Source organism: Sinocyclocheilus rhinocerous, unplaced genomic scaffold, assembly GCF_001515625.1.
Source record: "Sinocyclocheilus rhinocerous isolate Xijiao unplaced genomic scaffold, SAMN03320098_v1.1 scaffold1204, whole genome shotgun sequence".
Taxonomy (NCBI): domain Eukaryota; kingdom Metazoa; phylum Chordata; class Actinopteri; order Cypriniformes; family Cyprinidae; genus Sinocyclocheilus; species Sinocyclocheilus rhinocerous.
Genome location: NW_015654935.1, coordinates 240,434 through 255,662, shown reverse-complemented (window position 1 = coordinate 255,662; position 15,229 = coordinate 240,434). Strand labels below are relative to the sequence as shown.

The 15,229-nt window shown below is 38.6% G+C and overlaps 1 protein-coding gene across 11 annotated transcripts in view; it reads right to left on the bottom strand.

Annotated features, from left to right (window-relative positions):
* Positions 1-745: 745 nt before the first annotated feature.
* The window catches only part of mef2d (myocyte enhancer factor 2d), a 64,444-nt gene continuing 49,960 nt past the window's right edge, over positions 746-15,229 (bottom strand). For 3 of the 11 annotated variants that reach the window (XM_016524627.1, XM_016524628.1, XM_016524626.1), the window contains exons 6-13: positions 15,024-15,080; positions 11,192-11,370; positions 10,103-10,132; positions 8,005-8,128; positions 7,506-7,719; positions 5,748-5,816; positions 3,312-3,362; positions 746-1,912 (exon numbers count right to left, since the gene is read on the bottom strand). In XM_016524627.1, coding sequence (XP_016380113.1) covers positions 1,522-1,912; positions 3,312-3,362; positions 5,748-5,816; positions 7,506-7,719; positions 8,005-8,128; positions 10,103-10,132; positions 11,192-11,370; positions 15,024-15,080 — 1,115 coding nt within the window. In that variant the 3' untranslated portion in view covers positions 746-1,521. The remainder of the gene's footprint in view (positions 1,913-3,311; positions 3,363-5,747; positions 5,817-7,505; positions 7,720-8,004; positions 8,129-10,102; positions 10,133-11,191; positions 11,371-15,023; positions 15,081-15,229) is intronic. The other 8 variants (XM_016524629.1, XM_016524630.1, XM_016524632.1 and 5 more) reach the window with 7 other exon arrangements.

Sequence of the window (15,229 nt, the reverse complement as noted above, 5' to 3'; positions counted from 1 at the left end):
CATCTGCCTCTCCACCTTGCTAACTTACAACACGGTACAGTTTATTTACAGGTAGAGGTTGAAGGAGACGGTTCCACTGAGATTACAGCGCTGTTTCAGAAAGACCCAGCAGAATATATGTGAACATACATCGCTATACAATCTCAACGCTTCTCACACACACACACACAGCGCTACACGATCCTCCATCTCTTTCTTAGCTAAAATGAGCTAGCTGAGATGTGTGTTTGCCACCAACTCTTTCCCTATAAACCTGTTCTGAAACACTGATAAATTTTGTATATACATGATCTCAAACATCTAAAAACTCGCCATCCAGACTTTTTTTTGACCACTTTTAACTTATTCCTGGAATCTTACAAACAATAATTAAGCATACTCATCCCATAAAGTTAACTAATTAATCTTTGAATTACACAGCCTGACGAAAACAATAAATATAGCATAATGTGGCAGAGCTAGACCGCTGCTCACAGTTACACTGCAGGCTGATACGAACACATCAGTGTGTTTCCTGCACGCCTGGATCTCATTAGTACAGATAGATCTACATTTCCATCAACGACACCACATTTACAGTCCGCGCGTACGCAGAAAATCGAGGATGCGGAGCGGCATTTGTGCTTCGAGCTCTGCCGATAGACACACGCATAGGAGTGTGCAACCGAGGGGACTGGTGCGAGATTACGATTCGACGAAAGATGGAAAACAAACATGATCGAGTCGAGTGGAGTTTTTTTTTGGCTGAATTGTGTTTAGCGATCGAATGAATGAGCACCTCCGTCTCACGGCTGACACACACACACGCACACTATGCGTAGTTTTTGCACAGTTAGAAAAACAAAGATAAAGATCATACTTTAAAGTTGTTACAAAAGGAACGGGGGCGATTCTATAGGCAGCTGCTCAAGAGCTGAAAAAGAAAAGAGGAAAAGCAAGTGAGGAAGAGTCAATCGAGAAGATAAATGGCAAATTTAACCATTCATACAAAAACAAAACAAAAGAGAAATCAATACAAAAAAAGAGATTGACAGGCTTGTCTATGCAACATAAGCTGTTGTTATGCTGTTTCGACAGAGCAGTGCCGCTGAACTCTGTTTGGGTCAATGGTAAGGCCTGCAAAAGTTGATCTGAGATCCAGATGGCCTCTCTGAGCAAGGGCGGGATATCAGAGACGTAGCCAAATGACCTTCCGCCTGGTACATCTCTTCAGTCTCGTATACGTGAACACGTTTACACCTGGATTGGCAACTGTGTGTGTGAGGATCTAGTGCGTGTGATCATATATGCATATTTGATATAAATATATACACACACACCAGTAAATATGAGTGTGTCTGAGAGTGAGACAAGAGTGAGAGAGACAGGAAGAGAGAGATAGACAGAGAGACAGGCGCATGCATGTGTCTAAGTGCGGACTGAGATTGGCTGCCGAAAGCAGGTGCCACTAGGGGTGTGTTTGTGTCGGTGTGTGTGTATGTGCGGGTGAGAGAGCAGCTCTCTCGCTTTCTCTTTCAGCGTTTATGTGACCCAGGTGTCCAGTCTCATGCGTTTCACGCTGGCTGACTCCTGCTGCTCTGCTTGAGCCGGTTGCTCTCCAGAAGCTCGGAGGAGACCCAGGCTGGCGGAGTTGAAATCAGGATGGCGCGGCTGCCCTCCGTCGTCTCGGTCGCTTCCCTCGTAAGAGCTGCCATTACTGCTGATGCTGTCGACCGGAGAGCGGCCGGTGGGCTCCAAACGCAGATTCACTGGATACTGGGTCACAGTTAGGCCTGATATGCCACCCACTGCCCCGGCGGTGGAACAAGGGGTGCTGCGATCCCGGTTAGGAGACACTGGCTCGGATTTGATGCTGACATTGGGGTTAGTGTTAACCGTCAGAGTAGCTCCATGAGGGATCGTTCCCAAGGGCCTACGGTAGAAGGAGAAGGAGAAGAATAATTAACATCATGGATATTGCTATTAATAAGATGACACTTGATGCATTGCAATAATATACATTTGAAATTTGACAAACATACATGTGGACAAACAGCAATGTTACCCACAGCTTTACCGTGTTTTGCACTACCTCTGAACAGCCACATTTCAGCATACAAACAATAATAGTACAACAAAGCAGCTATAAGATGCACAGAAGCCAGACAAATTATCTCTGTCCCTTAACTCCTGCTAGCCATGCAGTCACGACTTGATCAGCCTCTTTTCACAAAACATGCCACATACCCTTAACTGCAGTGAGTGTGTTTGTTTATGTGCCAGTGTAATTAGACAGCAGCCTAACACACTGTATTTAGTGTATTATTGATGATGGGATTAGACTAAACTATTCCTGTGGTTTTCCTGTGGAGAAGAGAAGAGAAGAGAAGAGAAGAGAAGAGGAAAGGAAGTGGAAGGATGATGGGATTAGACTAAACTATTCCTGGAAGAGAAGAGAAGAGAAGAGAAGAGAAGAGAAGAGAAGAGGAAAGGAAGTGGAAAGAAAAAGGAAACAGAAAAAAGTAAAGGAACTGAAAAGTAAAATGAAAGGAAAAGAAACGGGCAAGGAAAAATAAAAGAAATGGCAGAAATGATAAAGGAAAAAAACTGAAAAGAAAAAATGAGAGGAAGAGGAAAGGACATGGATGAGGAAAAGCAACGAAGAAAGTAAAAGAAACAGAAATGGAAAAAATGGAAAACGAAAGGAAAGAAGATAAGAGAAAAGAAAAGAAAAAGGGGAACAGGAAAAAAGAAAAGAAACTTATGTATGTTAAATGAAATGTAAAGCGAAAAGAAAGGAAATAAAGGAAACAAAAAGTAAAGTAAAGGGAAACAAAGGAAAAAGAAAATCAGAAGAAATAAAAGAAAGGAATATGGAAGAGGAAAGAAAATGAAAAAGAAAAAACTGAAAGGGAATGGCAGAGGAAGAGAAAGGAAAAAATGTAAAAGCAAACAAAAGGAAATGAAGAGGAAGACAAAAAAAATTACAAAATTAAAGAATGTAAGTGAACTAAGGGAAAGAGAGATGGCACAGTGAGAGGGTGAGTGGGTAGTAAAGCATGGAGAGTTTGGTCTTGTGGACCTGTACAGGTTGATTGATTAAGGTGCAGGTGCTGTTTCAGTATGTTCTAATGCAAAACAGAAAGAAAAGGCCAACTCAGCAAATCACTGACAAAGACAAAGCCCAGCTTCCTACAGCCAAGCAGCCAGAGACTGATAGAGAGAGAAAACAAAGAGAGAGAGCGGGAGAGTTAGTGCCATTAGCGCATAGAAAACGGCCACAAGACAGACAAACAGAGAGAGACGGAGAGAGGAAAAGCCAGATACAATACCAGCTGATCCCTTCCTCCCTGCCCAAGAGTAAGCTGCCCTGAGATGTCACACTGCAGAGAAAGAGACAGGCGAAACCAACTCTAGCATCTACAATAATCAATATCATGTGACAAACACACCCGTACATCACAGCATTTACTCATCTACAACAGTTGAGGGACAGACAGGTGTCTACGCACAGTTAACATGGACTGCTCAGCAGGAGAAAGAAACCCAACTGAATGCTTACTTCCAAAAACAGAAATACATATCCCACTGTCATGCATAGCGGAAAGAGTAAGTCTTCACCCCAGTCTGGGCAGGAGAGGCCTGGCCGCCGAAGTCATGGCGCAAGGGAAAATTATTTGATGACATGAAAACAGAAGACAGGGTGGCAGAGCGGCAGGGAGCTCTCGTGGCTCCATTAGCATTTATATTAGAAGGAACAGGGAGTCAGGGCCACAGTGGGACGTACGTAATGACGGGTTCCTCAGGCATAATGAGAGAGAAATTCATTTGGAATTCACTGTATATTTGCAAAGAACACAGCAGCTGCTGCCAGGAGAATGGGAAGCTCTGATAAAGTGGTGTAAGGTTTCTGCATTACTGATCAATGAAATCTGCTCGTGGCTGTACTGAAGACATGAAAATACTGTATCAGTCCTGCTAAACCTAATACCTACAGCATATCTGGAATAATATTTTCTTCTTTGAACTGAGAGTGGAGAAGCCGCAAATTATGGGATGATATTAAAACTACTCGTACGTCCTCTTGAGGTCAGTGAAAGAAATTAGTTAAATTCACAGAAAAATTAAAGTTGACTTATAGAGGGAAAAGGCAGGACAAAACAAAATATTTTCATTGCAAAATATTGCTTGTCATATATAATAAGGAAACAGCTAGTGACAGAAAAGCTACATTGATCTTTTGCTAGGCTGTTCACCCCTTGGTTACAGTTGTTCACTTAGAGAAGCTTTAGAGAATGTCCCATAAGAATGAACTGTGCAGTGAAACTTTCATCGCTTGTACTATGACCTGACTCAACATGCAAATTAATTAAATACTTATGTTTAAATGAGCTACTGATGTTTTCATGTTCATTTGGGAATCCACAGCATCAAGGTTTTTTTTTTTTTTTACTTTGGTAAACAAATACCACCTGTATCCTCTCTGGATAACTTGTATCACCACTAAATGTGCCCTGGAAACAATGTTTTACTATATTATTGGATAATTTCATTACAATTCTGTTTGAAACTATCAAAACACAGATCATAGATTGACATTAGAAAAGAGTCTTAACTACACTTAAAAAAAAAAAAAAAAAAAAGATTGTTCACGTGTACATAAAACAAAGATAAGGTTTTACAAGAAAATACTATTTCTGTTTTTCTACTTCAAAATTTCACATTAAATTTAATTTGTTACCATTTCTTTGTAACTTTGTGAAATTTATTAGCAATTTTGGGGTGAAACCTGTTTGTACACCCAATTTTATTTTTGGTGTAATAATATGGTGAAATGCAGCAATTGCTATTGTAGAATTGGTAACATATTCAAGGCAAGGCTTAGTGAAGGGTCAATTATTTATGAAAATTTCTGCAGTAAAACCACAAATCAAATTACATTACATTAAATACAGGTTCTTCAGCAGACACATTCTTACCAAAGTGACTGCAAATAATGCGTAAATATCATATTAAATGGGATATACTAGTACCGGCATGTGAAAAAAAGCAGACTCAAGAATTAATATGTGAAATATTTAACTATATTGCTACTAAAATAATACACTGTATAGTGTTTATTATTGTGCATTGCTGTCGATCAAATGATCATCATAAAATAGTTGCAGATAAACTTTCTAAGTGTTGACCTACTGCTGTGCTGAACAGCCTGGTTTATATAATATGTGGTTGCTTGAAGTGATTCAGAGCAGGATATGCTGGCGTGATGAACGTGTGGCCATGCAGCAGGTTACAAACGGACGAACGAATGAACCCCAGAGAGTCCTGACCCACTTGGGAGGACATGATGGAGATGTCTGTCCTACTTTCGAGTACTAATCTCTACCTGCACAGTTATCAGGACATTAAGTGCTACATTTATTAGAAAAGCACTGAATTCTTATGTAAATCTGTTCATGTCGCGCACAGGACACTGGACAGTAAACAATGAACAAGAAAAATATAAAAAGACACATATAAAATGCTAAATTTGGATTTAACGAAGAGAGAACTCTGATGATGAGATGGTCATCTGTGAGAAGACGAAAGCGCGAACATTCTTCAGCACGGTCCGAGACGGTAAGCATGACAACTAGGCCATGGCAGGTGACAGACAGGACAGCGGTGCGTAATAGGCTGACACACTGCACCCACAGAATATGACTGGCTAACACAGAGAGCCCACGGTTTGACTGGCTGACACAAAGCGCCCATAAGGCCCCATTCACCTGAGATTAGCAGCCAGACCAGATATGCAGTGAGCCATCTCTCCGTTCTGTTTGTCTGAGCCCCACATGCTGTAAACAAATGAGAGAGGACACACAAACACACACACACACGGCAGGTTAGACCTGCACCAGAAATCAGCAAATCTGTACTCAGCATTAACAGAAGTGCCCCCTCCCTCTAAGCGAACAGTCACGCTAATGAGAGCATAGCACAGCACTAACCCCGCTGTTAGCAGGCATTAAAGCCAGACTAGAACACCTCCATGTTTGCCCCCCAAGGGGAGCAATGGGGAGGAGAGAAAAAAAGGAAGAAAAAGAGGAAAACGTCTGTGTGGGAGACCAAAAGACAGTTATTTAGGTCAATCTCTGAGGGAGAATACGCATGCTTTAGGTTGTGCGCTACTGATGATCATTAGCCTCTGCTGTCATTACGTCTTGTTCATGTGATTGCTAATATGAGATCATGACCCCTGCTATACAGCTGAATACAACTGAAAAAAAAAGAGCAAAATCACACCAAAGTAGATGTATGTGTCGTGCTAATAATGTAGCATACAGCTGCCCTTGACCTGAGCCCCAGGCTATTATGTAGGTAGCACAGGCTTTCAGCTGTTCTGCCCTGTACATTAAATTCACGTCCTGAACATAAAAACATCATATTCAGGGCATCTAGATGTCCCTGTAACATAGTTTTGAATCACAGAGTAGTTGTGATGCTCTTTCAGTAGCTGATGAAGCAGAGTCACAAAATGCAACTAGATTAAAGTGTTACATTTATGTGCAGTGGGAATAAAATCACAGATTAATAATGTAACAACGAATGAGCTGCTTACTTAGGCAATAACGTCCAAAACATTTTTCTAGGAAGGACACTAGTTAGTGCTAATGCAGCTTCTAAAAAAAATCTATTTTAGCTTAATGTTAAACGGTAACACTTTACAAAAAGGTGCAATTAGTTAATGCATTAGGTATCATGAACTGACAATTAATTAAAGTTGATAATTTAAATGAACTTAAACCTGAAATGTATTAGTATATGTAAAATTAATATTTTACATTTAATTAATAAATACTGTAAACAAAAAGTTTGGAGGTGGTAAGCTGTTTTTATTAAATCAGAAACACTGTAAAACAGAAATATTGTGAAATATATATTACAATTTAAAATAACTGTTTTCTATTTAATATCTCTTAATCCTTCAGAAATCATTCAGCTAATTTGATGCTCAAAACATTTTTTAAACATTGTTGAAAACAGTGCTGTTTCATATTTTTATGGTAACTGATACTTTTTTTTTTTTAGGATTTTTTTTTTGATGAATAGAAAGTTCAAAAGAACAACATTTATATCTTTGTTTAAATTCTTTACCAAAAGACTTTACTGTGACATTTGATCAATTTAATTCCTCACTGCTGAATAATTATATTTAAAAAATATATATAAATCTTACCACAAACTTCTGAACAGTATTTAATTTTTTATTTCATGTTATCTTCTGCATTAAATCTATTAAAATATATAACCTTATTGTAAAGGGTTGCCCCATAAACTTTACAGTATCTACCTAGATGTAGCTAAAGGTACACTCAGACTAGTGAGGCATATATCACCAAAACAGTCATCTCTACACTGTAGACAGGAAGTAGATGTGGTGCATGTGGGCTCACACTATGGACATGTGGTTAGTGAAGAACCAGGTGCATGTGTGAGTAGGTGCGAGCAAGAGACAGAGAGGCTGTAAAAGGCATAATACGTACACAAGATTACTGAGGGAGGCCAGAGTTAGCTGCTGGGGTTGTTGTTGCTGCTGCTGCTGAGGCTGTTGCTGGGATACGGATGGCTGCTGCTGTGGTTGCTGGGATACAGACGGCTGCTGCTGCTGTTGCCAAGTGGTCATGTTGCTTGGCAACAGTGCACCCGATGGCGTAAAGGCCTGGAGGGCTGTGAGATCTGCACTTGTTAGCTGGTACTCTGCATGAAAACAAAGATGAACATTTTATGCATATTTATTTACAGAGTTCTGTAGTTCTGATGATATAACATCTATATTCATGTAGTTTTTCCTTTCATATTCAAAATAAACTCTATTGATGAATCTAGCCTCGAAAGAGAGGCGAGAAATGGGGAATAACAGAATATTAAGTAAAAGAAAGCAAGTAGAAGAGATAAATGGGCCATAACCTTGTAAACTAAAGCAGCAGAACACATTCATTTGTCTCTAATGTGTGCAGGCCTGCAGAGTGACGTCACTCTCACCTGTGTTGTAGGCGGTTGGCATGGAGAATGGAGTCAGGAGGCTCGGCGTTGCCACGGAAACCACTGGTGTGGTAAGAGGCTGGGCCACTTGAGAGGCGCCTAACCGCTGAGCATTCTGGAAAGCCAGAGGACGAGAAAAAAAGAGAGAGATAAGATAAGTTTAAGAGAAGTACATGAGCTCACTTTCCGGGCAAGGAAAGAATGGACATGAACACCTCTGAAAGATTTGTATACGTATGCATATGAATGCAATCTTCAAATTTCAGACACTTCTGAAGATTAAACATTTGAGATAATTTTAGAGTATTGAATGCAATCCAGTCAGGAGGCTCGGCGTTGCCACGGAAACCACTGGTGTGGTAAGAGGCTGGGCCACTTGAGGCCTGCCTAACCGCTGAGCATTCTGGAAAGCCAGAGGACGAGAAAAAAAGAGAGAGATAAGATAAGTTTAAGAGAAGTACATGAGCTCACTTTCCGGGCAAGGAAAGAATGGACATGAACACCTCTGAAAGATTTGTATATGTATGCATATGAATGCAATCTTCAAATTTCAGACACTTCTGAAGATTAAACATTTTAGATAATTTTAGAGTATTGAATGCAATCCTAATAATAGTAATAATCAATCATTATAACTAACAAAGTCCATACAAACAACGTGAGCTCCACAGCTTCAAACTGTCACTCTAAACATCTCTCTACACTCTAAACTGAGTGAAAACATTAAGATCAATGTCCTGAAACTCAACAATAAGGATGGTCGAAGGCAAGTATGAAAGCGCTTTGGGTCAGGTGACAGAACTGATATTTGTACTCTTGGTTTATATGATGTACTGAACATTGGTGTGAATTCTGCTCATTAAAATATGCCACTATATTATTTAGACTATTATTATTATTTAGGTAATATTATTTTGTTTTGTAATATTCTTGGAAGTATCAAACAAATATAATATTTTAAATCATATGCCATTATTTGTAGCTTTTAAAATAAAACAATTAAAAGAAAAATATTAAATATATCATAATTCGTAAAATAAAAAATACAAATATATTTTCCTAAAGAATATAATAGCATAATATAAAGAAACATAATATAAGATGTTGCTAAAAATAAAATTAATATATTAAATAAATATAATAACTATATATAAAATTAATATAATAATAATAAAAAATAAACAAGATCATTCTTTGTGGTGGGGCTGTTGAAAATGTTGAGAGAGCAATTAAAAACTGACTAACTCACCACACAAAAAAATCCTCATTGTTGAGCCGAGCTCTCAATCATGCAGAAAAAAATCTAAACACTTCACTACAAAACACACATTGGGTAGAGTGTGTCTGCAGAGCAAACCAGTGTCAAACATTTGCATTTAAACCCCTTGGGCGTTTTGAAAGTCTTCTTGGTTCTACAAGGGCACTGAGACAGAGGCCAATTTTTTAGTCAAAAAGACTCCCATGATTCAGCAGTCACTGGACATTGGTTTGCCCTGCTCATGCACGCACTCACAGATCCAGAGGCTGAGATGGCTGAAACACCCTCCCTTCCCACCCCAAACTCAGATGTGCATGCACTACACTTAATGTGTCATTGGACCACAATCATTAGAGGAAAATACATCAAGAAGTGAAAGAAGGTGGGAGAGAGACAGACAGACAAATTGATCTCTGGAGTGAGGTCTTCTGCTCCGCTGAGCTCCACATTTGATCTAGTGTGTCTGACTCATGTGAGATCAACCCCTGCATATGTGCATTTCGCCTTGAGTGTGTGCATTCATTTAAAACCGTACACAATAATCAGGCAGTCAGCCTGCAACTGAATAAACAGCACACATTTAACTCCAATTCACTGACCACCAATTAGATCATTTATGAAAAACACTGTATACACTGTATTCTTCAACAAATACAAATAATTTTTAACCAATTAAACTCTTTAATCAATACAATTTGATCAGTGAATAATGGCGTGAATAAAAAAGGTGCAGAAAAAAATGGTTCAATACACAACATCCATTAAACGTTCATCAAACATTTGTCAAATGTTGTGAAACCGTTCACAGCACAACAGTCAAAAGAATTGAGCTGTATTCACCTCACTCACCAACTCCAGCTCTTCATCTGTCTGCGAAGCCAGAAACAAATACAAAAAAAAAAAAGATTACAACTCCAACACACAAGCCCTGGTTTCTGTCTCGGTTGATATGAAGTGACCACTTCTGGTCAGATTTTGAAGGAAAGAGTTTGAGACTTTATGACTGCACATATTACTTACTACATCAGTATGATACTGCATTCTGATTTTTTGAAAAAATGAAAAAATGGGAGAACACGGTTACTCTAATATAATTTTTTAAATTTTAAACTAATTGTTTCAATAGTCATGTTCACTACTAAATTTTTTTTTTAAATCAGTCACAATTCTGCATAGATGGTGGATTATATAATCAGATTCCAAAAATTAAGGATTTGTAATTAGATTAGATTCAAAATTTATTATTATTTTCCCTAATTCTTCCCTTTTTTTCTCTTTTACATTTCTCTTTACATGAAAGTTTTTTCTTATTGCTTTTATTTTAAAAAGTATAATTTTTAAAAATTTTAATTAAGTATTAATTTTTCATCAATTCATGAACCCTTGCAGTTCCTTCATGAACCCCAGTTCATGAAACCCTGATTTAATGTGATGTTTAATGCACTTCACATTGATATTTATTTTTAATAAATAAATAAATAACATTTTAATTTAATTCAATTTAATAAATAAATAATATTTTAGTTTATTTTCTTTTTCTTTTAAAGCTGCTTGAAACAAGCCCTGCTCTACAAAATGCTAGTTGTGGTGACAATTTTTCAAAATCGTTTACACCTGTATTTAGCACTGCCCATCTGTGATCGAAGCAATCTTGATGGATCTTAAGAGCATGTGTAAATGAGGTCACACATAAACACACACACACACATACTGAGAGCAGACAGAAGTGAATAAATCAGCTCAATGTATCTGACAGCTTTACTTCCCCCTCTCATGGTCCCTGTGAGAAATTCCTGTGTAGCATCACACTGAGAGCCTAGACCTGTTCCCATCTCTAACATTGGCCCTCATATGTTGTAACACGGAACAGCTTTGAAATTTGATGTTTGACCCATTGAGGCTCCTGTAGAGTAATGTGGAAGTGCTCACCAGCTGCAGGAGACCCTTGCTGCCCTGGGAGGTGATGACCCGAAGGTCCGGTTTACGACTGTTCACCATCTGAGTGCTGGGCGGAGGGGGAGATTTAGCCGGCACTACTTTCCCCAGGCTGTTTCCGTTGGAGACTGAGAGCAGTCCTGGGGAGGCCCTGGCACTGACGTAACCATTGGCTACAGAAACAGAAAGAGAACCAGGAAAAGACAGCAAGATGTCAACAGAGAGCTGCTATTTATTTACAAAAAAAAGACCTTGGTTGATTTTTTTTCTTATCAACCCTAAGAAACACTGCATTTTTTGGACACAAAATTCAGATACACGACCGTGATCATATTTTCTGTTTTCTATAATTTGTATTGATGGGAAAAACACAATAATTACCCACCAGGGAAAATAATCCTATTAGGGTCTCCCTCACCATGGCAGATGTGTTTTCTAACACTTTGTGCTGCAAACTAAATCCTCTGTTTTTTTTTAGATTACAGCTCTATTATGTTGTAATTGGAGGATTAATACTTACTGGTTTTTAGGTTGGAGAACCGCATTCCTTTCAGGGAGGAAATGCACGCACAAGCAGACACACACAGGGAAGGGATCAGGGTATCTAACTGACACCAGTTCATCCTGTTCCTCGACTTTCTTCCCAGCTTTGTTATAGAAATATTTTTGCTCTATTTTGTTTATGACGATGTAGCACATGTAATGCTTGATCTAATCAGATAAGTAGTCAAACTCAAGGGCAGTGTTTGCAGAGGAAGGCAGAGTATGCTATGATCTGTGTTTCAGAGCATGGCCGAGAGAGAGAGACTGGGGACTTTCCCAATGTTTTCCCACATTCTGGAACTGAATAACACTATTCTCTCAGCACAACATGAACGTCACTTGCTAGTGCTATGGCTACGCACTGATGTCTCAGCTGTACAGAAATATCTAAAATATTTATACTACAAATATTTTTAGCAATGCTATTTTAACATGCTGCTGTAGGGGAGACGGGGTTGGTTGGCTACAAGAGTTGGATGGCACAGGGTAAAGTTATGGGTCATAATAGGGTGCTGTCACAATGCAACATACAGTAGCATCGTGTAACATCATCTGCATTCACAGTCACTGATTCTATCAAGACATCCTATCATGACTAAAACCTGTCTGACAAAATAAAATCTAACAAAAATGTATATTTAAAAAAAAAAATATTACAATCTATGTTAGTTAATCAAAATGGGAACCAATTATATTTTGATACTTGTAAGAAATCATGTTTTGGCTCATTTTTTTTGGCCAAATTTATGAAAAGGTGTTATATGTGCCTGTTTTATTATTTTTATAACAATAATAATATACATTATATTTATGAAAAGAGTTGGGTTGGTTTTATATACCCTACCCAACTCTTTTCATAAATAAAGTTGGCCAGAAGACAAAAAACCCACAACCCGTGCCAACTATTCCTATGTTGGCACATAATTTTAGTCATGAATGATCAAAATTTTTTTCTTTAAATATTTTTAGACATTAAACTTTTTTCTTTTAACTCAAGATTGTACACTTTCATTTTTACCTTGCTGGGTCATCTTAATATTTATAACACAAAAGATAATGAATAAAGTGAAAGCTCTGCCAACCAACCCCAGTCTCCCCTGCTGCTTTTAAACTGTGCTATAAGCTGACGCTTTAAAAACTAAACTAATTTAATACACTAAATTAGTCTATCGAAATTAGAGGTGTTCAGTTTATGAATCATTTAAGAGCTTCAGACTGGAGAGACATTTGCAGTTTGATATTTTATCCTATCTGAGCTCTGGTTACAGGGCAACAACAACTGCTTGTTGCTCCGCTAGACGTGTGTGTGTGTGTGTGTGTGTGTGAGATCAACAACCGCGTCAGCAGCTCTGAATGGAAAGAGATTGCAAAGGGAGCTGCAATTCCTTGGCAGTAGAGAAGAGATATGCTCAGCTGTTCTCTGCCCTAGGAAACACAGCTTTAAGTTCAGTCTGGCTTTTAGAGGGGGGCTGAGACAGAAACATGTGTATAAACACACTTGTTTATGCTCTATGAACCTGGGTCAGAGAGTATGCTGGAAAATATAGTGGATATGAGCATGTATATGTGAGTGTGCTGTTTGTGTGAGTGTTGGTTGTAAGCTCCGGCTTCTATTAATCCCCACTTCAAAAGGTCTGACTGCCTTTTTCTTTTCGTCTCTGTCCATGTCTCTCTCGCTCTCTGTCCCTCTCTCTCTTGGGAATGGTAGGAATGCTACATGACGTCAATGCTGACATTCCCAGAGCAACAGCTGAGAATGGAGGGAAGGGAGGGGCAACGGACAGCAAGAGAGAGAGAATGAGACACAAGGAGTGGTAATGGACAGAGAAAAGCAGTTTGGTAAGAGCTGAGAAAGTTTCTTAGGGAAAAACAAATCACTCCACATATACAAAAAGTATTTCCCACGGGCAACAAAACTGTAAATTATTAAAACTTTTTTAAAAACGTTAAAACTTTTTTAGTAAAACGTTTTCTTTCTCAACAAATAGTGGAAGGAGGTGCTTTACCTTCAGGAAAGCAAGAAAAGCGCAGAACGTCAAATTAATGTATTTAGTCAGATTAATTTATTTAGTCAAATTAACAAACATATATAGTAAAAGGGTTGCAAATTTAGTCTTAAGGGGCAGACTATTTTGGGACAAAAAAAAAAAGGATAATTACTGACAAAAAATGATCCATTTCCCAAAAATGTGATCATTTTTCCACCCAACTTTGATAACACTGTTCAAAGTTGAGTCGGATGAAGAAAAGCAGTTTGGATAGAGCAGCATGGGAAGAAAATCATTCATTCTATATCAAATTAATTATTTATATAAAATAATAAATAATTAAAAATATAAATTTTTTACTAGGCTAATAATTTAATATCCATTAAATAGATTATGTCACAATTATGCCATTGTTGTATAATTTTTACCATTTAATTCTTGGTTAAATTTAGGTTTAAATTTAATTCTTCACATAACAAAAAAAAAAAAACATCAAAAAAGGCATGGAACACCAAAATAAGGCATATTCATTGAATGTGCCAAAGAATATACACACAATCCCAAGAAACCATGGGAGGTGTTTTTCCAGTGACTCCACAGCCTCTTCACTGATTAAATGTTCACATTTTAAATGCCCACTTAAAATGTCCATGAGACTCATGTGCGCTTTGAAGATCAGTGGCAGGAGAACCTACAGCTGTCAGGGACTGTCAAGATCGGCTGGGAGGAGAGAAGGGAGTGTGACAGAGTGGGAGGGGAGGGGACGGAGCGTGCTGGTTTAAGCTGGGCATTCAGAATGTCACGAGTGAGATATGAAAAACAGCTGAGAGGGGAAGACAGTTATGCAAGGGCACATAAATGGAGAGGAAAAGAGAAAAAACTAATGACAATTTAAGAAAATGGAAGGCCGGAGTAGGAAAAATGACATGTGTGGTGTTGACCCATAACATTCATGTCACTCGTGCCCCATGGTCCCATGAGGGTGTTTACAGGCATGCTTGGAGAGCACAGTGTGAGCTTCAGCTGTCACAAGCAAACAGGTGTGTGAGCATACAGTGGATGTCTGATCTGATCACCCGCTTTCAGATTTTTATGTTCGGACAACCTTCATAGAGCTGCTGTCATTCTCATAATCACGGTCAGATCAGATCATATCTTATCGGATGAGATTGAAAACTCTCATTCCACTCTGCAGGTCTAAAGCGTGCCCTTCGATTTCAAGCAGTTTGACTCAGACTGATGCATTATTCAGGTGAAAATGAAGAGGCATTATCAGGGCCGTCTGGCTGACTTACCCACAGGGCTTGGGCATGCTCCGTTTGAATTGTTGAGGTCACCTCCCAGAAGAGCACCTGGAAAAAGGACAAAATAGTTACAGGAAGGCTGAAATTTCAAGTCTAGAGTACAGACTCTAAATCTAGATCTAAAGCCAAACAAATCTGGAACAGAAAATTAAGTTTTTGGACTAAAGGAAATAACATTAGTCTCGGGTGATTTGATC